Source organism: Mytilus edulis, chromosome 10, assembly GCF_963676685.1.
Source record: "Mytilus edulis chromosome 10, xbMytEdul2.2, whole genome shotgun sequence".
In the NCBI taxonomy this organism is placed as follows: Eukaryota; Metazoa; Mollusca; class Bivalvia; order Mytilida; family Mytilidae; genus Mytilus; species Mytilus edulis.
Window position 1 is genome coordinate 39,702,571 of NC_092353.1, and position 25,785 is coordinate 39,728,355.

Sequence of the window (25,785 nt, forward strand, 5' to 3'; positions counted from 1 at the left end):
TTATCCTATTACTTAAAATAAGAGAGAATTCAACATTACAAAAAATCTTAACTTTTTTTTCAAGTGGTCACTGAACCATGAAAATGAGGTCAAGGACATTTGACATGTCACTGACAGAAACTTTGTAACATGAGGCATCCATATACAAAGTATGAAGCATCCAGTTCTTCCACCTTCTAAAATATAAAGTTTTTAAAAAGTTAGCTAACACCGTTGCCGCCGGATCACTATCCCTATGTCGAGCTTTCTGCAACAAAAGTTGCAGGCTCGACAAAAAAACGCTTACCCCATTTTTCTGTTCTTAAAAAAACAATATTTGAAAATCCTATAAAATCCTTGTTATTTTTCTTTCTTTTTTGTTTGAACAGAAAAAGGGTACCAATGTTCAATTTACGAAAAGTGTAGCTAAAATATTTACCACTAAATTTCGATGGCTAATTTCTCGAAAACAAGCATATGGACTCTTCATTTTTCTGCCTTTTTAGTTCCTTTTGTTACATACTTCCAATTTATAAAAGTCTTCTAATAAGCTTGTTATTTTGAAACCGAGTAGCGAACATCCTTAGAGGTGGAAACCTGTCCTGTTTCCAATTTAACCACATCATTAAGTATTAATATCATTCAATAGTTCCCTCATTTTTTGGGGGCATTTCCTTGAGTAACTTAGTTTCCTAATGCCTTGTAATATACTAGGCAGTGTTCCAGCTAGGATTTCAAAAGGGCAGGGTGCCAATCATAGAAAAAAGGCATTTGACATGTGATATGATAATATGAAAAGGGCATGTTTTAATAAAGATATTTATCAAACATTGTGTTTACTCATTGAATCACTGGTTATAATACAAGAACAACATCATTAGCCCATAGAGAACTCTATCTTTCTAGAAGTAAAAGACGTAGACACTATATCCAGAAAGAGTAAGGCTGTAAGGTCATCAAAACAAAATAGAATTGAACTGATCCATGAAATATCTGCTACATGCATCAATCTTGAAAGATCTACTTGCTTGAAACTGTCTTTCATTCTCCATAGATATGTTGTTATCCTTACAGATAAAATGACAAACAACATTGTATTTACTAGTATATGTTACATTATATAAACTGCTTGATAAAAGAAAATTAGGTATTGGCATTTCACTCACTTTAGAACCTAAACATACACTCTAAAGTCACTATCAAAGGAGGAATTCAGGATAATCATAGGTTTGCTCTGTGCTCCTTAGGAATGTCAACATATGATAAAGAACTTTATATACCATCATTTTATTTCATTATTTTTATTACAAACTTTACATTGCTGTGTTGTCAAAGTTATCCACGAAACCTCTTTCTACATCAATGTGATCAGCGTTCTCTGAACAATATAAGACTAATTCAACTCCCAATCCCAGTCATAATGTGTAAAAGATAACAATAACAGGTTAAAGTTCTGTCTTCAATTCAAAGACTTACCTCACAGCAAACAACAAAATATAAGGATAGCAAAATTACTAGTGTTGAACGATTCAAAGGATACAAACAAGAAACAACATGAACACATATCAATCAACCACACCAACAAACGACAGCCACTGAACAACAGACTCTTGTCTAAGAACTGGTGCATAAAAATAAGGACGGCTTAAACATTTTAACAAGCACCAACATTCAACCAAAAATATTACTAGGACTTGTTGTTGAGAAAATGTAATGGCATAGATAACTGAATAAGTTGGCAATGAAAACTATCAAACAAAATTATAGCACGACTCAATAAGAGAATTTACCTTTACATGCATCAATAATCCAAAGGATGTAAAGTATTCCAATCTTGAAGTAGTTTCATTTTCGACAGAAGATAATGCCTGTACCAAGTCAGGAATATGACAGTTCAGAATGTGCTTTATTATGTGCATGTTCATGTTGAGCATGTTCAGAAAGTAAATAAATAAACTCATAAAATATTTTTCTTGAATTTAAAGTGACTCAATATTTCACATCTCATTGTTTTATCTTAAATAGCAATAATTTAAAAGACTATTAATAATTATAAAGATCAGAAGCACTTAGAAATGTGTGACCATTATAATGTTTTAACTCTCTCAGAATGATCATAACTGTAGAATGTCAGCATGGTCAGGAATCCTCAAGGTTACCTGTAATATAAAAAAAAATTGACTTCTTGAAAATCTTTAGTACAGGTCTAACTTCCATGTATTAAGTACAGTGTATGTTCATTGCAAAATTGGTTCATGTAATATATGCATATATACAGGGCTCTTTATGAAATAATATGCAATGCTTTAAACCTCTTTTCGACAGAAAATAAATCATTTATGTCTTTGAATTTCTTTACTTTTAAATAAAAAATTGCTGTTCATTGATTTGGTAAAAATTGAAAATTGACCATGAGGAAAGTGACTGAAAGCCAGTTTTGTGAACAGGAAGACTTGATATCACTTTTGACGTTTGGGCAAAGCAAACAAGAAAACAACTTTATCGCCCAAATCGCTTGTTAGTGTGAGCCCTAATATATATATATTTCTCTAATTCTTCAATGTTCTTCGTCAAATTATCCCTTTCTGCACCCATTGTATAGAAAAATTTAATCAACATGTGGTTTGTTTGATCTAAGTTCTTCATTGGTTAAAATCCGATTATGACGTCGAATTTTCTTGCTTTCCTCTGAATTTCCTATTGTGACGGCATGAAAATAGGCGACCATGCCTGATGACGTCACATAGAAAGAACACATCTTTTTTCAGATCATTCGAAAAGAAGGAATATGTTTGCCTGCATATTCTTTGAAAATCATTAGAGAAACAGATTCTACCACTGCATCTCGTGTAATCTGATATTTATCCACTCTCGACAGTTAAATTTTAAATATTTAACTGTCTCTAGTAGATAAATATCGTATCACACTCGATGCAGTCGTAGAATATATAGAGAATAATACATGGCAAAATCCGTATCATATGTCGTATCATCCCGAGAAATCAATATCAGCCCAAGGGCCTTTAGGCCCGAGGGATGATATTGGTCGAGGGTGATACGGCATGTGATACGGATTTTGCCATGTATTATACACTTTATCATATATTTCAACAGAAGAGTATTATATTAGGGGTCGCCCCGATATTCCGACACCCCGTTAGTCCGACACCCCATTGGTCCGACACCCCATTGGTCCGACACCCCAATAGTCCGACACCCCATTAGTCCGACACCCCACTAGTCCGACACCCCGTTAGTCCGACACTTTTAACATAGATTATGACATTATATATAACTATGCAAATGCTTGAAATACTGAAAGACATAATTGCAAACTGCATTCGTCGTACATTAAAAGATATATAAAGTTTACACGCTAAAAAATATGTTCCTAGTGTCTATTTCTTGTTGGGATGTACAAGTACCCGGCCACGTCTACTTGTATTTTTGTCCATTTGATGAGTTAAGCCATTTTTAACTGATTTGTATAGTTCGTTCTTATGTTGTACTGTTATACGTTTGTACCACTGTCCCAGGTTAGGGGGAGGGTTGGGATTTTGCTAACATGTTTAATCCCGCCATATTTTGTATGTATGTGCCTGTCAGGAGCCTAGAATGCAGTGGTTGTCGTTTGTTTATGTGTTATCTATTTGTTTTTCGTTCATTTTTTTTTTAAGGACAAGGCCGTTAGTTTTCTCGTTTGAATTGTTTTACATTGTCATTTCGGGGACTTTTTTTAAAATTAAAAGCTGACTTTGTGGTATGAACTTTGCTCATTGTTGAAGACCGTACGATGACCTATAGTTGTAAATTTCTGTGTCATGTTGGTCTCTTGTAGAGATTTATTTCATTTGCAATCATACCACATCTTCTTTTATATATATATATATATATATATCGGCACGATTAAAACAACGTCATTACACAATTTTAGGGGAAACAACTTCCATTTCAGGGATCGCAATTGACTTATAAATTCCTAAAAAGTGTTTCATATATCCACTTGTTGAAGCCTTCCTGAAAATTAGCAAAATCATAAAAACTTTAATTGAGGAACGTCGATTTTGTTACAGTACTATCTTCTGATTTCTTAACTTTTACTTCAAATTATTATTTATGTTATCAACTACTCCTTAATTTTATTCAATGATAATCAAGCTGTTCATTAGACTCCGTGTAATATGACTATCATATGCTAATAAATAGGTACAGTTTTAGCTCACCTGACTTGAAAGGTCAAGTAAGCTTTTCTCATCACTTGGCGTGCGGCGTCCGTCGTCCGTTTTCGTCGTCGTCTGTTCACTTTAACAAAAATCTTCTCTGAATCTAATGGCCCGAGGGTATCACCAGTCCAGTAGTCAACACTTCGGTGTTGACATGAATATCAATAATGTGGTTATTTTTATAAATTTCCTGTTCACAAAACTATGAATTTTTCGAAAAACTAAGGATTTTCTTACCCCAGGCATAGATTACCTTAGTTGTATTTGGCACAACTTTTTGGAATTTTGGATCCTCAATGCTCTTCAACTTTGTACTTGTTTGGGTTTATAAATATTTGGATTTGAGCATCACTGATGAGTCTTATGTAGACGAAACGCGCGTCTGGCGTACTAAATTATGATCCTGGTACCTTTGATAACTATTTAACCAAACTTGGCCACAATCAGGTATCTAGTTTAAAACATGTGTCCGATCGATGACCACGCCTGCCAACCAACATGGCCGACATGGCATAACATAGAACACAGGGATAAAATGCAGTTTTTGGCTTATATCTATGAAACTAAAGCATTTAGAGCAAATCTGACATGTGTCAAAAAGGTTTATTGGATTTAGATTTATCTGCCTTGACACTTTCAGGCGAATCCGACAACCCTCTAGTTGAATTATATAATGTACAGTCATGAGATGACAGTATATATTGCCTATGTATGTTATAAACTACTAGGTATAAACACAACTGGTGATAGTTTTCAAAAGGAAAATGCCTGTATAAGTACGTCCGTAATATTATGTTAATAAGGAGAATGCATACAATTCTTGTAATGCATTCGCGTGCATTATGGCCAATAAGACGACCCATGTATTTAGGTACCTGCGAACGCTATTATGGGTTATATTATCATGACTATGATATGCATGCTTTTTACTGATATATATTTCTCAAGAAGTTTGAACATTTTGACAAAGAAATGCTGTATGCTCTTTGATTGGGTGGTTGTCTCTTTGACATATTCCCCATTTCCATTCTCAATTTTATTAAAACAAATATATGCTCTTGAAATTTCATTGGTTATATTAATATACCGTATAGCGGGTTATTTTCGCGGGTGTAACAATTCACGATTTTCCTTGAAAATGAATATACATGCGAAATATTTTGGAAGTTATTATTTTGGCGAATTCATAACTTTTATCATACCTTTGCATAATCACTTGCGGAATTTGATTTGGAGATTTTATTCTATTCGCGAAAATTTACACCCCACAAAAACAACCCGGTATACGGTATATGAAGCGATAAAGAACTCCATTTTGCATTCGATGACATCAGCGTATGTAGATATATGCGCAGCAATACTTGTTTAATGAACAGCTGCGCCATGAGCGCATGATACGTCCGTCGTCTTGTGTGTGAACTTTTATGCAATAATCATAAATTATAGTTTCATACATATTGGGTGACATGTGAGAACCCCCCTTTTTTATAAAAAAAAATCAATAACTCTAAAATAAAGTTTAAATCATCACCAAAAAGTATACAGATCTTAACATTGATATAACTAAGAATTGTATAAAGTTGTAAGCAAAAATCATAAATCGTTTTTGAGATACGGCGCGACATGTGACCACCCCCCCTTTTTTTTTTTACAAAAAAACATAAAAATAAAATTTTCAATCAAAACCAAAAAGTATATAGATCTTTAGATTATTAAAACTAAGAAGTATGTTAAGTTTTAAGCAATACTCATCAATGGCTTTTGAGATACGGCACGACATGTGAAAAAATAACACCCCTGTTTTAGTTACAAAGTCCCGTAACTCAAAAAGTTTTAATTTTATTGTCATCAAAAAGTATACAGAACTTTTGATTATCATAAAAAACAACTATCTTAAGTTTCATGAAATTTGGATGAGTCGTTCTCAAGTTACGATGCGACATGTTTACGCCGGACAGACAGATGGACAAACGGACAGACGGGCATTTGTATACCAAAAATTTTGACGGGCGTAAAAAAACAAACACAGAACTGCCATAACATTACATTCAATATTTGAACCTGCATTTATTTTGTTGATATTTTGATACCTTGCCTAGCTAGATGCTTTTTGTAACAATATACATGTACATGTTTTTTTTTCTTGGTTCCACACAATCGAATACCGGTAACAAGTAGAATATAACGATCTTCTGATGAGACTTTCTTTGTAGTGTTGTTAATATCCTTCCAGATCACTTAGTTACATTTCAGTTTGTGAGTGCGAGTTTTTGTTTTGAACAACTTTTATCTAATAGTGCAATTGAGCATGGAAATGGGAAATGTTTCAAAGAGACAACAATCAGACCAAAGAACAGACAACAGCCGAAGGCCACTTATGGGTCTTCAATGAAGCGAGAAACTCCCGCACCCGGAGTCGTGTTTCAATTGGCCCCTAAACAATACTGTTTAGGGATTGTTTTAATTGAACATTTGTATTGCCCTATTTTCTTATATACTTATAGGTCGATTTGTTTGTTGCCTTTTATATAGATATTCTAGGGGTACCCTGGATCTAAGTCGCAAAATTCCTGAATTTGTGTTCACTTTTATTTCAAATACAATAGATCTGATAGGACTAACAATAAACAAACAAATAAATACGGAAAGAACTCATGTAGTTTTCGGTTTCGGTCAAAATAACCAATGAATGCATATCTTTAATCAACAATATTGAATCAATTCATTTACCAATAAATGAGTTGAAGTTGAAGATTGTTGTTTGCATCTCCCGCAATGGAGGGGTGAGGGGTAAGCAAATCCGTTCGGATAGCGCGTTAATTGACAAGTTCATTGATGTGGAAAGTGTGTGTTCACAGTTTCGGTATGCAAGTTATCTTATGTTGTTCCTCGTAAAGATAAACATTTACATAATAGTACTATCGATGAGTCCCTGATTGCTCTCTAAAAACTGGTCTAACACTAGGTTCACAAATTAGTAAGTTTCTGTGTATCATCTTACTACTATTGGTCGGGATTAATTGTATTGTCGGACTATTGGTGTGTCGGATCAATGGGGTGTCGGACCAGTGGGGTGTCGGACCAATGGGGTGTCGGACTAGTGGGGTGTCGGACCAATGGGGTGTCGGACTAACGGGGTGTCGGAACATCGGGGCTGCCCCTTATATTATATGAACTGTTTTCTGATCCATACCACTGGGTTACCTTCAGTTCTACTTTTGGTATGTTTCAAAGGCCTTAAAAGAACTGCTCAATTACTTATCCGAAGCACCTGGGTTACCTTACAATTTGCGTGCTGTTGTTTTAAAAATATTTTGTTTATTATTGTATTAATTTGTGAGTTTTGTATTTTTCATAGTTGCATTTAGTGTGCCAAAAAATATGAAAACTTGACGTTCGTGACGTCACATACAATATGAAAACTCGACGTTCGTGACGTCACATACCAAACAATGACGTCATTCAAAAAATTTACCTATTTTGAGGAAAATTTTTCTTAAGCAAAAAAAACCAAAACTGACTTTATGTCAAAAAAAAAAAAAAAAAAAAAAAAAAAAGTAGGGGTGTGATAAAGGGTATGCGATAAAGGGTGCGCATCAAAGTTGCGCGATATGGATTAAACAGCAGGCTATTTATCACATATGTAAAACTACTGTATTTACTACTAAACATATGATAAATATATATGGGCCATTTCAAAAAAAATGAAGCAAAAGTGCGACATAGGGGGTCCAATTTCAAACTCAATATTTTTCATTTCTTTTTGTCTTACCCTATTACCGATACTTTAGATTTTATAATTCCAAAGTTTCAAGCAGAACGAAACAGACACATTGAATAATCTTAAAATTTAATAACATACATCTCAAAACATTTGAACAGAAACCATACTACTTATAAACAAGTTTGGTAATAAAACAGTCAAGAAAACATCGCTCAAACCTTTTCCAAATGAAAGTCAATAGAATAAGAAAAATTTTAAAACCAAAATTTCCATCTTTTCTGCTAAATCATATAATAACAATCAAATTGAATAGCTTAATTTAAGAAAAATAATAATAACTAGTGATTGAAGTTTTTGCCAATAAAAAGAATCTTAATATATTTCAGTTAAAATAGTAAACTTTGAAAGCCCTGAGTTTTTGTGATCATTTGGAAAAATAAAAATGTCATTTCATTGTACCGTTTTTATGTAATTGTATGTAGAAAAAGCCTTCTATTTTCAGTATTTTGTCACACTCCTGACATATGTTACAAAGATTGAAAAATGCTTTAAACTTGCACAAAAATTCACTTAACACATTGCTATATCATTGATTTCAATTACTGACATCTTTTGCCATAGAACAGGACTTTCTTTTTAGGGCCATTTAAAAAAAATACACAGAAAGGCACCCAAAAATGTCAGGAGTGTGACAACTGTCTTTAAACATCTACCAAAGAATACATAGGACTTAAATATTTTCTTCTTCTTTATTTTTCAGAAGTGACTATTCCAAAGAGAAGAAAAAAAATTATTACAACTGTGATATGTTTATATCATAAATGTGGGAGTGCATTATATATGTCAGGAGTGTGACACTTTTTTTAAGACATTTTCTGTCAATTCATAATTTCACAAGGACAAGTCCCACAAGTTTCTTTGTGTTAGAAATGTTGAAACCAAGTTATATTCCTATCATGTACCTCTTAAATGTGTTATTTATCATGATTGTTTTGGCACAATGAGTTTTAATTTGTAATTTTTTTTATTTTTTGTGCACAGTAATGCAAATTTATCAAAGGAAATAAGTGTGTACAACTATAATATCATATAGGAAAGTGAGGAAATGAATTTTGTGCAAAAAAGAACAATCATTTTGATTTAAAATGGAATATTTAAAGAAGTTTCAAGGATTAACCATTTAGATGTAATTCGTCACACTCCTGACATGAATTTAACAATTTAAGAAAAATATGAAAATTAGCTTTATTTTTAGGACAGATAATTGAAAGACAGCTAGTAAAATGAAGAAACTCTTGGTAAAACTTCCATTCCTTAAAACATCTACTAGATTTGCTGAAATTAGCAGGGCAAAATTTTCTAGAAGAAATGATTCAAAGAAAGAGACTTCGAAAGAGAGGACCAGCAAATACTGGCTGAATCTGAAATTAAAAAATGATCAGAGGAAGTTGGAACATCTTAAAATAAAAACTTATAAAACCAAGCTAACAAAAAAAGGCTTAAAGAAAGAAGAACTTTGAATCCCAAATTTGATAAACAATATAAAGAAAAACAAAGGCAGTGGCAGAGAAACAGTAGAAAAAAAGGAAGATTGATAAAAAAGAAGTTGGGTTGAATAAGGACTTAGAATCGAACAAAAACAGCTCAAAAATTCAAATGAGAACAGATCTGTGACTGTGTCAGATTCCAGATCTACAGTGAGAAAACCTGCACAACACACAAGAAAACAATTGCCACAAAACAAAAATGCTTATAAATGATCTCTTCGAGAAGGCCCTTTCTTCTGGGTGTAGCATTTTTAATGATGTGTTCAAAGTACTCGTCCAAGCATTTTTGTTTTGTGGCAGTTGTTTTCTTGTGTGTTGTGCAGGTTTTCTCACTGTAGATCTGGAATCTGACACAGTCACAGATCTGTTCTCATTTGAATCTGAGCTGTTTTTGTTCGATTCTATATATATATATTCAACCCAACTTCTTTTTTATCTTTCTTCCTTTTTTTCTACTGTTTCTCTGCCACTGCCTTTGTTTTTCTTTATATTGTTTATCAAATTTGGAATTCAAAGTTCTTCTTTCTTTAAGCCTTTTTTTGTTAGCTTGGTTTTGTAGTTTTTCATTTTGTTTCAGATTGTCCAACTTCCTCTGATCATTTTTTTATTTCAGATTCAGCCAGTATTTGGGGGTTCTCTCTTTCCAAGTCTCTTTCTTTGAATCATTTCTTCTAGAGAATTTTGCCTGGCTATGTCAGCAAGTATAGTGGATGTTTTAAGGAATGGAAGATTTACCAAAAGTTTCTTTATTTTACTAGCTGTCTTTCAAATATCTGTCCTAAAAATAAAGCTGATCTTAATATTTTTCTTAAATCGTTAAATTCATGTCAGGAGTGTGACGAATTACATCTAAATGGTTAATCATTGAAACATCTTTAAATATACCATTTTAAATCAAAATAATTGTTCTATTTTGTACAAAATTCATTTCCTCACTTTCCTTTATAATATTATAGTTGTACACACTTATTTCCTTTGATAAATTTGCATTACTGTGCACAAAAAATAGAAAAATGACCAATTAAAACTTATTGTGTCAAAACAATCATGATAGATTACACTTTTAAGAGGTAAATGATAGGAATATAACTTGGTTTTAACATTTCTAACACAAAGAAACTTGTTGAACTTGTCCTTGTGAAATTATGAATTGACAGAAAACGCTTTAAAAAAAGTGTCACACTCCTGACATATATAATGCACTCCCACATCTATGATATAAACATATCACAGTTGTAATAATTTTTTTTCTTCTCTTTGGAATAGCCACTTCTGAAAAATAAAGAAGAAGAAAATATTTAAGTCCTATGTATTCTTTGGTAGATGTTTAAAGACAGTTGTCACACTCCTGACATTTTTGGGTGCCTCTCTTTGGTGTCCATTAAAACAATAAAATGTGTGATTTAGAGCACCAACATACCCTTAATTATAGTGCTAATATACCAATACAAACTTATTTCCCATACTGGCATTATTGGACTTTAAAACATGGTTACAAGGAAGCTTTAGTTTTAAAAGTGTCATTTTTTGAAAGACTTTATTTTTTGTACATACCTTCACAATAAAGGTCAGTGATTACTTATCTTAAAATTTTATTGGACAAAATTACAAAAATATTTAAGACTAATAATGTAGCAACTACCAGAAATATTTCAGTAAAGCATAAAAACGATCCACCTTTTTCAATTCTACTTTGAAAATTTCTATTTTTTTAAATGTCACGCTAAAAGCGTCACACTCCTGACAAAAATGGCCTGTTTTTAAAACATTTCTCTGCAGTGGTTTGAGATATCTTCATGAAACTTGGCATGCAGCTAGCCCTGACTATCCTGCATTTTATAACACCTGTGTTATAATTCTAAACTTAACTAATTTAAAAATATACCACAAAAAGTAAAAAGCTTCATTTTTTTTGAAATGGCCCATATATCTATCAATGTTTTTATGTATATCAAGTTATTCATGTATAAATAAAATATACATATATAGCTACTAGTACTGTAAATCTAGAATTAAGACAAAAAATAATTCTACTAGACATCAGTGGAAGAACTTTATGTCTCTCCTTATTTGGGAAAGTTTATGTCATAATCATGATAATGAGATGATATAAAAGTCTCTTATTTTATAAAAACATCTTTTTTGATAAGTATTATTTTTTTCTAGGGTTACCAGTGCTATAGGCTATGAAATTCACAGTAATAATTCAATATTTACCCTGCAATAAAGATTCATCAATGGCTGTCTCCATTTCCTCTTGTGACATTTCTGAACTAATTTGATTAGATTGCACATCTTCATTGTCTTTATGATTTAGTTTTATACTATAATGTTCAAGTTGGGTAGTATCGACTACATCATTTGCAAAAGAAATTTGCATATCTGCAATAGACTGTGGGTTATCAATTTGCATATCTGTGCAATCTGATGACGAATAAGTCAGAGAAACATTATCGTCTGATGTAATTTGTCCGATTTGAACAGGATGAATATTTCCGTTAGAAAAGCTAAATAAATTATTTCCTACTCCAGAAATTGGTATAATTTGTAATCCATTCACAGAGTATGGTATTTGAATGATTCCACTCATGTCTCCAGATAATGTGTTTATTTCAAGTGGCGCCACCTGTGACGATGTCTCACTTATTTGACTTTCTGAAGGTAAAGGATCAATTTGCAAATGAGATGTTTCACATTTTCTTTTGATTCCTAGCTGAGTTGTCTGAATGTTTGTTTGTGACGGAGATTCTGAAATTTCAGAATTTTCTGATTTTGGAATTATATTACTTAAATCACTGTGTCCTTCACAAATTTGCGATGTATTTTCTATCGAGTTCATGCTCTGGTCTAAATTTTCACAACCTATATGTTGACCTAGATGTTCTATTGTATATTGAGAACTAATACCATCTTCTGATTGTAAACCGTCAATTGAAAGATTCGGTACAGAATTAAAACTCGTCACTAAACTATCAGTTGTACTAAAACTTGGCATAAAATTGTCAACCGAGGAAAAATTATTTTCATCTGTGTTCACATCATTAGTTTCATCAGGTTTTTGATCAGTCAGTATTTTGTCTGATATTGATGTAACTGCTTGGTCAATTTGTTGCTGAAAAGAAGAAAAAATAATCTAGATAAGTTCATTTAAAGTTTTTAGGTCATTTGTTATAAAATTTACCATGCTATTACATGACATCAGTTACCATGCTATTACATGACATCAGTTACCATGCGATTTGCCTGTCTAAAAATTCTTCAAAGATCTGAATCCAAAACTTCAACACCAGCATTTAGTTATCTTTTTTGAACTCATTTGGTCCAAAATTTATTAGATATGCTAGATTGACATCAATTTATAACAATTAAAAACACTTATCATATATAGCTAACCTTAACAAATAATTTAACTTCTATTAATGGTTATTCCATTTAATAAATGTTAGACGGATAGGAAGGATCGTTTAATTATTTGACATTGGTTGTTGTTAATCATGATAAAGCTTGTGTGTCTATATGATGAACTCTTGTTTTAAAGCAATTTCACTGAGTTTTTTGGTTTTTGTTAAAAGTCTACCCTCCAATACCTTTTTCATTGATAAGACTAACAATGAATGATCAATAGAAAAGATTCATCTAGAATATCTCACAATGCCAAAAACATTTGCTCAGAGCAGTTGTTTTTACAATATTTGAATTATGAATTGAAAAGATGAAATTATTTTTACCTGTAAAAGTGATCCTGCTGGGAACATATTTGGATGTAGTCTTGACAACAACTGAGCAGTCTCAGGGGTCAAGGTTGTACTCACTCTGGTTGTACCATCACTAAGATGTGTTTCTATTCTAGATATTACATGATGGCCATCTATAAAGAAATATAATTAATCAAATATCAATATAAAAAAAACAAAGATATATTTGAGAACAATGTTCGAAGTATCATTTTGTCTGCCTCTTTCTTTGTGGATCGCCTATCATCAGGTTAACTCCTTTAGGAAGGCATCTGGTTAGCACCAAAACGAAATTGACTCATGGTGTTGTAATGATCTTGATATGTAAATTATGACTCAGTTATTTTTGTTACAATGATCACCATGTGTCATGTGACAAGAAATTGTAAAAACAAGAATGTGTCCATAGTACACTGATGCTCCACTAGAACTATCATTTTCTATGTTCAGTGGACCTTGAAATTAGCATTAGAATTAGAAAGATCATATCATATAGAGCATGTGTTATAAGTTTCAAGTTGATTGAACTTCATCAAAAACTACCTTGACCAAAAACTTTAACCTGAAGCAGAATAGACAGACGACTGAATGGACCCACAGATCGAAAAACATAATGCCCCATGGTGGGGCATAAAAATGTAAAGCAATCAAAATAACTCCCTTTTATCAAATTATATTTTCTAAGAATGATTATAAACTAGAATTAATGATGTGATTCAAAATATAAGTTTTTCAGGTGTAGCTAGTTACAGAAGGAAAGGTCATAACTGAAAAAATGGTGTTACACACCACTGACTATTGCTAATTTGAACCCATGAGTATAGCTTAACATTTTAAATATTAGTCATTCTACTTCTGAGGTAAGATATGAGTTTGACAAATTTCTCCTGTACTTATGCTTAAATATGCAAAGTTACCTTCACCAGGTTGTTGAGTCAATGTGACAGTTACTGTTTCTGGTACTGGTTCACTGCCATCTGATCCCCCACCTTGCTGCAACCATAATGACTGGTCTCCACTGGAGTCTCTAGAATTGTCATTTCCAATTATCTCCACATTAACCTACAAGTAAAATACTGATAAATCTCAGTGTCCCTAATTTACAAATCAATAATGTTAAGAATAAAAATATTTCTACCAGGAGAGCATAATGCAACTGAATACATACAGAGACGAATAAGTGTATTTACTGATAGTTTTATATGTACACAAAATAATAAACACTTTTTTAAACTCCAAGAAATCCTTCATGGCTTTTTAAAATAGATTTGTTCTATATTTCGCAACATATAAATGTACATTTTTGTAAGGCTTCTTTGACTTGTTACAATGATCAGGAGATAAATAGTTGAGATGATTTCTTCAAGTCTAATAATAATACTCATGAATCATCCACTCGTATTGAGACTTATATATATATATAACTCGTCTAAACATCAACCCAACAATATGTTAGATCTGTAAATTTGCTTTATACAACTCGTCTAACATCAACCCAACAATGTTAGATCTGTAAATTTGCTTTCGCAAATTTTTGGTTCTTCCCTCGCCGGGATTCAAACCCATGCTACTGTGATATCGTGACACCAAATCGCCTGCACTGCAGCCGTCCCGCTAGACCACACGACCACCTGGGCTCTATATGTACTTTCAGAGTACAACTCATTCTGAAGTATATTTTCTGTGGAAATGCATATATCTACTGTAATGACTCAAACAGTATAAGTTTAGCCTTTAGCATTGATAAGAAAATGCGAAAAATTACAAAGTTGCAAACAATAAGATTTTTTTCAGTGTAGAAAAAAACCTAGAAACAAATGTATTGTTCAGATGAACAACAATGCTATTAAGTCAAATCAATTCTATTGCACCAATTTTATCAATTTTAGATTGTTTATCATTTATGCAACCTTGCATCATAAATACTACTGTGGATTTGTTTATTTTCGAGGGGTACCAATTTTCGTGGAAATTTGATTTCATAACTATCAAAAATTCATATTTCATATGTTGAACATTTTAATTCATGGTTTAAGTTTAGCCATGAAATCCACAAGAATTGGTATCCCACATATAACAATAAATCCACATGATCCACAGTATATTGAATAACATACCGTAGGTGCTGTTAGAGGCAGTGTCCCATTTTCTACATCTTTTAATGCCTGGTGGATATGGTTCTTCAAATCATTAACAGTAGGGAATAATGTCAGATCATGTCTCTCTGGAACATTACCCCCATGGTATAGGTCTCTAGTTACAAATGCCCTAAAACAACATTTATATCAAACATGTATAACCTGTATATGAGACAACAGTCATGACAGTAGTTTACCATTGCTCTAAAACATTTAATTTAACCAATCATTCTGTGAGTATTTCCTACCAGTTAAAAATGCATTGTACTGGAACAAAATTTCTAACTTGGTCTATAACAGTTAACTTGTCATGGTGTAAACTATATAACAAATATCAAGTAATTTTTTTCAATCATGACGAAAAAAGTGTTTGAAAACTATACCAATTTTTAAATCAATATATTCAAGTTTGACCAAAAAAAAGTGGAAAACTGATTATTAGAGTGAATTTTCAAAGTCAAAGGATCATAACCCTGCACAAAACCATCAGACCAGAACAAAATTAGAACTTGATCTGTAACTTGTCATGATTAAACATTATATATCAAATATCAAATCAATATCTTCAAGCACGAAGGAAGGATACTTCAATAAGGTAAGGATATCCTGCAATGCAACCATTACCTGCCATGCAATTTTTATATACAAATCACATCATAAGACACCACAATAGAGAGATGTAGGTATACATTTGTACATCAAAATGACAGCAACTAAACAACAAAGTCTAGAAAAGTTGTAAATATTGGCTGCTATAAAAGATCTTCCATTTCAACATTAAATTCCCTCCCATTCCTCCTAAAAAGACAATATGAATATGTAAATATTTACAAGCACTGATGAGTTCTTTACTTAGAAATATTTGAAGTCAACTTATGCTATGACACACTTGTGAAAAAAATCAATCAGAGCAGAAAGTTATCATCACATCTGCTTCCCAAAATGTTTAAAAACACAAAAAAAACAAATAGATTTCTATTTGAAAGCAAATTGTGATAGCTGCATGATCAGTTTGTTATATAATCACTATGATATTAAAAGAGTGATCAACTTGATCATTAAGGAAATTTTAACAAGCTTCTAACCATCGCAATATTCAAAATACTTTTAACCATTAAAATAGAGTGTAAAAAATAAATCATTTAAACCTCAATTGTTTTCTGATGGCATAAACTCTGGTTTCTCCACTGGCTACAAGATCTCTGATTTTCTGAGCAACTCTAGGATCCAGTCTATGTGCTATCTGATCGGAATCTACCTCTGCCTCTACAGTGTGTATAGGTACAACAGGTTGGACCGCAGGGATAGAGGTCATGTCATGGAATTCATGGGCTTTTTCTGTTGGAAGCTGCACATAATATCTGTTAAGAAATAATAGATAATAGATGGAAGTTTAACTAAGATTTGGTGAAATTTATAGATTTTGAGAAACAATTACACAACACATTTTATAACAAATACCCTAATACTATGTTGGTTATTTAACTTTATTTTCATTATGAAAACAATAGCAATTCTCAGCTAAGGGTAATGGGTCTTTAATATTAACTTTTATTATCTAATCTAAGGTCTGTTGTTTACATCTATTCCATTTGAGTTACCTCCCTTTGCCAAACAAAATTTAAAATCATGTATGATGCTCAAAAACACACAAAAAACTACCCTCTATGAAATTGTGCCTTTGATGGTTACCATTGTACACAACCTAAACCTTTTCCTTAAAATATAAACATTTGATAACTCTTCAAACAAACAAATACAGCATAGCTATCCACTTCTCAAATTCTCCACTGAGAAACACTTAAGGGCTATTCCAGAAAAAAATGTTGGAAGCCACATTGTATTAGTAATACATAGGTGATGGGTATCAGAGCAACTTTTCACACTATATGCACTATAATTCTCAATTACAATTGTCTGGATGGTGGGTGCTGACAAAAACTGCCTTCCAACCCCCCCCCCCCATACATTTTTTTCTGGAATAGCCCTAATGTTAATCATATTACTGTGTAAATGGGTTTAATCTAATATCACATGACTTTGAATGAGTGAATACGAGATCAACTCATTTGAAATGGGTTTTGAGGTATTTAGATTTTAAAAGGAGGGTCACAAGAGTATGGTCAAAAATGCTCATTATGTAACATTGTGTAAATCACCCCAAATCCATAAAAATGGCAATAAAATGATTTTCAAATTCCTATTGATAAATTAAAAATATAATTTAGGAGTACTAGTTTAATTGAACGATAATTAAACTCCAGCAATGTCCTTTTTGTCTTATACCTCTTAACATTTCTAAATATTTGTACATCTATGGTTTTCAAATGTCTAGGTTTAATGTCCTCATACATGTATGTAAAATGATTATAGTGTTGAAGAGGACATACATGCAAATGATAAAGAGAAACATTTAACAAGGGGGAAAGTAATGAACAGACTGATTAAAAAATCCTTTTTTTTGTATTTTCTAAAAGTTAGTGTTGTAAAGTTCGTAAAGAATGGGTTCATATTAAATGAAAAACTTATTTCATCTCCCATATATCTTATAAACCCTTATTATTCATGCATACTAACACAAGTTAAACGCTTTCTATAAATAAGTTTTCTTTAATAAGCCAGTTATCAAAAAGTAAAAACTATATGCAAGACTATGTGTAACATTGTATTTAGATGTAAAGTGGCTTCAATCTTTTTGGGCCTGTAAATAGGACTAAAACATATCCTTTTTAAAAAAACAATTCAGATTACTCAATTTGTGTACCTTTCTTGTCCAAATCCATTGAAACCAGTCTGTTTTAATTCATGGAAAGCTCTATCCATTTCCATCTTCAATGTCTTTTTATCTAGATTCAAATCTACAGAAAATTCTGGAAACTTCTTTACTCTTTTCACATAAATCCTGATAAGAAAAAGAAATGATTTTTTTAATCACTTTACAACTGTGTGCATGAATTAAGCCATAATTTCAGAAAAATATAATTTTGCATCTAGTTTACCTAATTTCATGAAATATTTTGCTACAATTTGACTTTTGAAAAGGACAGATTTGACAATAGTTTGATTGGAACATACCTAGCAGGGCAGGTAAGTTTATAGTCTCCTGAAGCATTGGTCTCTTTTTTATGTGGATTACCCTTTCTACGAGGCCCATACTGACACTCCATAACGACTGCTCTACTTCCTAAAATATATATATTAGACATCATCATTGCTATTTTATGAATATTTAAATACTAAATAGAATCTAGTTCTATATTTTTAAAATCTGTAGCCTTTAGGAAAAATTAAATACCTATAGCAGTAAGTATTGTGTGAATATATTTTCTCCACCTCCACAATTGTGATGCTATACTGTGAATCATTTATTTTCATGGGTACCAATTTTCGTGCATTCGAAAGCTTGCATTTTCGTGGATATTTGATTTGTGGTTCTGACAAAGTCTCGATACAATTTTATAGAAACGAGTAAGTTCGGTAAGGGCCATATTTGGCCCCAATTATAAAGTTCATAGTTACAAGACAATAAATGCTTTAAGTTGCCTTAAAGACATGTGAGAAAGTTAAACAGAACTGTTTTTGTCAAAGTTTAATTCTAACATGTTGATTTTTACATCCCAAAAAGGTCAAGATAAGGGATTTTTGTGAAATTTGACAAAATCACCTGGATTTCAACCAAACAAAGGACCAGGAAACATAGAGCGCAGGCGTCGACAAGCTTAATATTCAAATAAGACATGTGAAATGTCTTCACAAACATTATTTTAAAAGATCTTTGTTGTCGACGTATGCGCTCTATGTTTCCTCTCCAATAATCTATGGAAAATTACCCATTTTCATTGATTTTTACGTGAAAAACCAATATGTGTACAACTTGTGACGTCATAATGAAACGCAGAAACGTGAAATTTTCAATAAAATGGCTTATATCCTATGCAGTCAATGTATTAGCTATAATTTATCGTGATATTGGTAAATAAATCCGAATTTGAAATTTACGCTAAAAAATGGGGCCATTTTAGGACCTTATCGAACATACTCCTTTGTGATTTCATTGAACATTTAAATTCGTGGTTCACCTGTATCCATAAAACCCACGAAAATGGGTATTCAACCAAAATAATGAATTCACAGTAAATATCATTTGCATGAGCAGCCTTAAATCAAAACCATGAGGAAAATTATTGTGGTTTTGTGCATTTTCTTGAATCATTTCCACTCTACCCTTGGAGAACAAGCAATTAAAGCCAGCTTGTGTCTGCTGATCATGAATAATTTATTAATCAACTTTCAAAAATATAAAAACATTTGTTACATACCTTCAAACCTTCTATGCTTTTGAAAAATACCCTATAAATCATACTGTTCATAGGATATTTAACATGTTTAACTAACAATCATCAAATTGTTTTGTACAGAATCATTCACTTGTAAGTATCAATGAATTATACATATACCCAAGAATTCATCTGCACTCATTATTTTCACAATCTAGGAAACAATATTCGAAAGTTAGAAAAGTATTGCTGATCAATAAATCATTTTACGGTACTCTAGAATATCTTCAGTATACTGTGAATTCATTATTCTTGGTAAGATACCAATTTTTATAGGTTTCATGGATTGAGGTGAACCATGCATTCAAATGTTCAATAAATTACAAATTTTCTATAAGCCTTGTATGCAGAGATTGCAACTTTCCTCAATCCACGAAAAAATTGATACCCACAAAAATAAATCAAAATAAAGTAGCACTGAACTTAAGATTAAATACAGGAATGTCTTTATAATAATGTCATACAGTAACTGAAAAAAGCTTTAAGTTACCTGTATTAACAAAAGGTATACCATCCATAGGAACATACTGTGATTTCCACATTAATCTTGTGGAAGGTTTGGCTGGACTAGGTGATTGTCTGGTGCCCCACAGACTCTGTGTTTGTTGTTTGTGGAAAGTCAAAAGGAGGTCAAGATCCATGTCACTTTCAACATATCCTCTGTAATAATCTCCAATTTTCTATAACAAAAAAGTCATAAATATTGCTTAGGATTGTTTGAAGAAGTTATAAAGGGTTCTGCAGATCCCTGTGTTGTGCATGCAATTACTGCTGTTAAGTGTATATGAGTAATGTTGATTGTAAAATGTAAGTCCATTTATCTAAAAAAAAAAAAACGAACAAACTTTCCTTCGATTCTATTTCTTGATTGAGAACATAACAATAGAGCTAGGGTGTAATGATTGAGAACACAACAATAGAGCTAGGGTGTAATGATTGAGAACACAACAATAGAGCTAGGGTGTAATGATTGAGAACACAACAATAGAGCTAGGGTGTAATGATTGAGAACACAACAATAGAGCTAGGGTGTAATGATTGAGAACACAACAATAGAGCTAGGGTGTAATGATTGAGAACACAACAATAGAGCTAGGGTGTAATGATTGAGAACATTAGCTTCTGTCCCAAGTTTTATAACAATTTATGTAGGTCTAAAAATGTAAAATGTAAACAAATGATCATGGACTGTCTGTAAATATTAAAAGCAATTCAAAGTGCTTGTAAGAACAGTGGAAAGTAAAATTAAATATTCCATTTTATAAAGCGTGGGTTACAATCTGGACAAAGGAAGATAACTCCATTTTGTATTTTAAGATAACTTAAACAATTAATGACATCATCTCAGGGTTGGCAAAGTATTACCCATTCGGTAAAACCCAGGCGGGAATTCCCACGTTTTCTGGGGTGGGCAATACTCCCAGAAATGGGTAATACTAGGTAATGATCAACTTAATAAAATCTCAATATTTTTAGATGCACCTTGAAAAAGTAATGTAATTTTCTTGATATTTTTGTAAAACATCATTTTGTATCTGAGCATATATTTCATTGGTAAATAGCAGAAAAAGTAAGGAGTTAGGATTTTCAATCTAAACATGGTGGTATGAATAAAAGAACATGCCTGGTTGGCTGGTTTTCGAATTTTTTACCAGTGTACTGATTGCTGGGGCAACTTATACGAGTAACAAATTATTACCTCACAACACCTTATTCTCTTGGCCCATTCTGGAGCATCAGCAGGAAGTGGCATCAACTCAGGGACAGGAGGGGGTGGCATCAACACACTGTCATCTGATGTTGATGGGGTCACCTCATTAGAACTCCCTTCTTCCAAACCTGTCAATCAAAAATATCAATATGGGTTTTTTTTTAGCTTTTAGTGTATGAATCCATCTTTCTATAACAGTATGTCTAACTTCTATTTTTTTTATAACCTTTTTTAAAATAACTTTAACAAAACTAAAGCATACACAATAATGTATGTACCTGGTACCATTGTGTATAATTGACATAGTTCAACTTCAAAAATTCTTCAGAATTCTCAATAACTAAGTAGAATGAGAGGGGAACATAAACTTTTGGCCATTGTAAAATAAGAAATGCAATACAAGCTCAAAGATTAGAAACAAAGAAATCTGCTTGTACTGTGTTAAATGTACAAGCCCTAAAAGATTCAGACTAAATAATGTATATAAATTTAATACTTACACCCAATTTATCTTGCATTAATTATGATTTCCAGCCAATATGAAGTAATGGAAAACTGTAGGAACACACAGCTCTATTACTCATGTGGGTCTTATTGAGGTGTAAGCGTGATATTTGAAAGTCAATCTATTTTTAGTGAGGGAAAAAGGGAAACAAAGTCTAACAGGACACTTTAAAATACAAGGGCTATTTCTGCAATGATAAGCAGGATTTGCGATTCTAACGAAACAATAAGAATGACCTGAGATCAGATTCTCCCAATGAGACTCCAAATTATGTAATGTCATTTTGCATTCAATTCCCATGTGCAGATGGTTTATCACTCTACATTGTGTACAACCCATGTAAAATATGATTTTTTTGCACCTGTACTAAGTCAGGAATCTGATGTTCAGTAGTTGCCCTTTGTTGATGTGGTTCATAAGTGTTTCTTGTTTCTTGTTTTTTTATATAGATTATACTGTTGGTTTTCCTGTTTGAATGGTTTTACACTAGGCATTTTTTGAAGCCCTTTATAGCTTGCTGCTAGGTGTGAGCCAAGGCTCCGTGTTGAAGACCGTACCTTGACATATAATGGTTTAATTTCATAAATTGTGACTTGGATGGAGAGTTGTCTCATTGGCACTCATACCACATCTTCCTAAAATATCTATTTTTAGTATACCTTGTACTTCTGACTTTCCATGATGGTCCACATGTTCATCCCCTACTGTTATAATTGTAGCAAGCTGCCATCTTGTTGAATCTGAATTTCCTGCAGATAGTATTTCATTAGGATTGTTGAGTGTGATAATCTGTATGCCCTCTGGATGACCAATCGTCAGAGCATTCGTCAGACTGACAGGGGAAGATAATAAACCTTGGATTGTTGGATTGGCTAGACTTGGAGCTAAAAAAAAATAATAAATATACATGTGTATCTATTCAAAAATTAATTTTACCCTATGCAAATGATGAAAAGTTAAACTGATGTAATTATAAATATCATGTGATTTTTTAAACATACTTCAGACTTCTTTTCAATGAACACTAGAAAATTGATAAACAAAAATAAAACTCCTTCTTATTGTATCTCTGTTCAAACTGCAGTTCATTATGCTAAAAAAGCGATTTTTTAATTTCAAATAATGATGACAACAATGTTAGATAGAAGATGGAGTTCAATTCAAAATTCATCTAATTTGTAAAAAATATTAAAATGATAATCCAGTATCAAATACAGCTTTATCAAAATCCTTTAAGTCCTTGATTTTTTTCTTCTTTCAAAATGATGTTTAAAATCATTAGTGTATGTTAATACTTACCTAAAGACACATGTAATGAATCCGGATCTAAGCTTGAAATTTCCTCATCAGCTACCACTAATCCTGAACTGGAATCAGAAATTGAAGATTGGCTTGAAGGGTCATAGACTGAGGAAACAAGGTCAGTGGATGAACTGACCACATCCAGTTCTGTCATGTTCTACCTGGGGGAAAAAATCAATTATTTTTAATCATTTTGTGAGTTTAACAATATTTTTTTTTCAATAGCTTCCTCCTTTTGATCAATACTACTTATTTACCTAAGTTAACATAAAAAAAATGTAAAATTCTTTATCTAATAATCACTATACATTTATAAGCGTCTGAATTATTTGAATATCACATTAGAACTATTAGCTGGTGTGTTGAATTTGTAATCATGTTATCTATATCCATGTATTACTAAGTGTATAAGCAGGACATTTTAAAATAAAACTAGTCAACTAAAAAGGTGGAAATTTTTTATTTAATAAAAGATGTAAATGATTTCATATTGAAATTTTCAATAAAGAGTTTTGGTATAGTTTGCTGTACACTGTGAGCGAAGGCTCCATGTTGAAGACCTCACTTTGACCTATAATGGTTTACTTTTATAAATTTTAACTTGGATGGAGGGTTGTCACATCTTCTTATACATGTATCTATAAACATTGTACTTTTTTTTCAAAAATTAATGTCAATTTGCCCAAATAATCTAATTTTTTGGTATTTCATATAATGATTTCATAAGTCTAGTCAAAATAAATAGATATGATGACTAAAACAGAGACTTTACACAACTCCAATTTCATGAATTTGGGGTCAAGCTAAAAGGGATCTGCTAACTCTAAGGGAGCACCTGAGACCCCCTTCCCCACCCCAAAAAAACACAGTTTGAGGTGGTGTTCATGTCGATTAGTCCTTAGTTTTCTATGTTGTGTCTTGTGTTCTATTGTTTTTCTGTCTTTTTTCTTTCTTTTAATCGGTTGTCAGTTTATTTTTTTATCCGAGTTTGAATGTCCCTCATGTATCTTTCGCCCCCTGAATCAGGGTCCAATCACCCTAGTACCTGTTCGTCTTGATGTCCTGTTCGTCCAGGGTCCATTCGCCTTGATTTTTATATTTTTTTCTAATCAATGTCTAGTTGCATAATGATTATAATTTGAAAGTATGTTGAACAATTGAATGAATATTTGTATTGCCGCCAATGCCGCAACTTATTTATAAAATTTCCCTCTGATTTGCTTAATAGTAGAATACTGGAGTACAATGTATTTTCATATAAATGTTTAATGATATTTGTTTACAAAATAATTGTATTCAGTCAATTTATGCAGCATAACTGAGACTCATATTTATTCAGTCTCAGAGTATATAACAAATGAACTTGTTAACCCTTGTTCATGACTTACAGTTTGTACATCATCGTGATCATTGTTTTTATTAATTCCAAGCCGACTAGTTTATCAAAATGAAATGTTTGTTTTTATTATAAATTCATAAAACATTTTGTCAAAAGACAAGTATCACAAAAATCAGTGAGAATTATTATGTCTATGAAAAATTAATAATCCTATCAAGCCATCAACTTCTTAATATATATCTAAATGTTTTCATAAATTTCAAGTATATAACTATAAATATCGGAATAAGTTTATTCAACTTGAATATAAATATATTTATTTTTATCAAAAAAGGGAGAACGGACCATGAGCGAACATGTTCTTAGGGTAAACAGACACAATACCAGCCCTCTTAGTTCTACAGTCATTTGGGGTATCCCTTAACCATATCTAGTCCAAATAATTATGAAGACTTGAAAGGCTATTATAATTTTTTTTCTTTGACGTCTTACTTCGTTCGTCGAAGTAAGGCGTCAAAGAAAAAAATTATAATGTCAAAGGCGCCAAAGAAAAAAATTAGGAATAGCGATCGCCATTGACAGTAAAACCTCGTCTGACCCACTAAACAAGCCCCTGTGGGTCAACGTCTAGAAAGGGACATGTACAAAATCTATGCAGTAGCAATAAATGTAGCTTCGTGAGGGGGAAACCCCTCCCCCCACAACTATTTCTGGCTCTGTAATCGCAATTAAAGTCCGAGTTATCCACTCCCCCCCCCCCCCCCCCCTCCCCTTCTCCATGAAGACAGCAGAAATTTGACCCCAATGCAAAACATAGCCATATGTTTCTTGTCAAGAGACTGAAAACATTTATGGTAACCGTAAAAAATTAAACAGAATCATCCAGTGCTGTTTACTTTGGAAGAATATGTAATTATCGTTTCGGACCCCCATCCGCGGTCATCTCAAGCTAAAAAAGAAAATAATATTTTATTTTGTAACCTTCCGGTTTACTTGACAGATTATGTTGCACAAAACTGCGTGTCTCGGTGAAAATAATCAGTTGCATATTTAATGTATTTGTTATATCCTTTAAAACTCGTTCTGAGTTTAAGGACAATATATGGTGACAAACAGAAACTACAACAATGAGGCAAAGTTGTGAGAACGAGTCACAAACCTCGAAATCATTGACTGGACCTCGTCCTGATAAATATGGCGACCAAAATGAGGCACATAAGTGACGTATACGCACTCGCAAAAGTGG

The 25,785-nt window shown here is 32.4% G+C and overlaps 1 protein-coding gene across 3 annotated transcripts; it reads right to left on the reverse strand.

Moving 5' to 3' along the window:
• Positions 1-1,944: 1,944 nt before the first annotated feature.
• On the reverse strand, positions 1,945-25,785 carry LOC139491147 (calcium-responsive transcription factor-like). 3 transcript variants are annotated; one of them, XM_071278562.1, is made up of 13 exons: positions 25,699-25,785; positions 23,198-23,361; positions 22,558-22,782; positions 21,382-21,521; positions 20,173-20,362; positions 18,421-18,529; positions 18,110-18,247; positions 16,494-16,706; positions 15,325-15,475; positions 14,125-14,269; positions 13,202-13,341; positions 11,691-12,585; positions 1,945-2,138 (listed from the first exon to the last, which is right to left on the reverse strand). In XM_071278562.1, exons 2-13 carry the CDS (start codon positions 23,352-23,354, stop codon positions 2,119-2,121), a joined length of 2,523 nt encoding a protein of 840 aa, XP_071134663.1. In that variant the 5' UTR covers positions 23,355-23,361; positions 25,699-25,785; the 3' UTR covers positions 1,945-2,118. The 3 variants fall into 3 exon arrangements, with proteins under 3 accessions (XP_071134663.1, XP_071134664.1, XP_071134665.1); XM_071278563.1 differs by having other exon boundaries at positions 25,521-25,719; XM_071278564.1 differs by lacking the exon at positions 25,699-25,785 and adding an exon at positions 25,436-25,501.

What these genes read in the sequence shown, in the direction of transcription:
- LOC139491147 (XM_071278562.1), bottom strand. Translation starts at nt 23,354, where the DNA reads ATGACAGAACTGGATGTGGTCAGTTCATCCACTGACCTTGTTTCCTCA. An exon ending in TATACCTTTTGTTAATACAG is followed by an intron (nt 18,530 to 20,172) that starts GTAACTTAAAGC and finishes TATATATTTTAG; the next exon opens with GAAGTAGAGCAGTCGTTATG. An exon ending in AATGGATTTGGACAAGAAAG is followed by an intron (nt 16,707 to 18,109) that starts GTACACAAATTG and finishes ATTTCTTAACAG; the next exon opens with ATATTATGTGCAGCTTCCAA.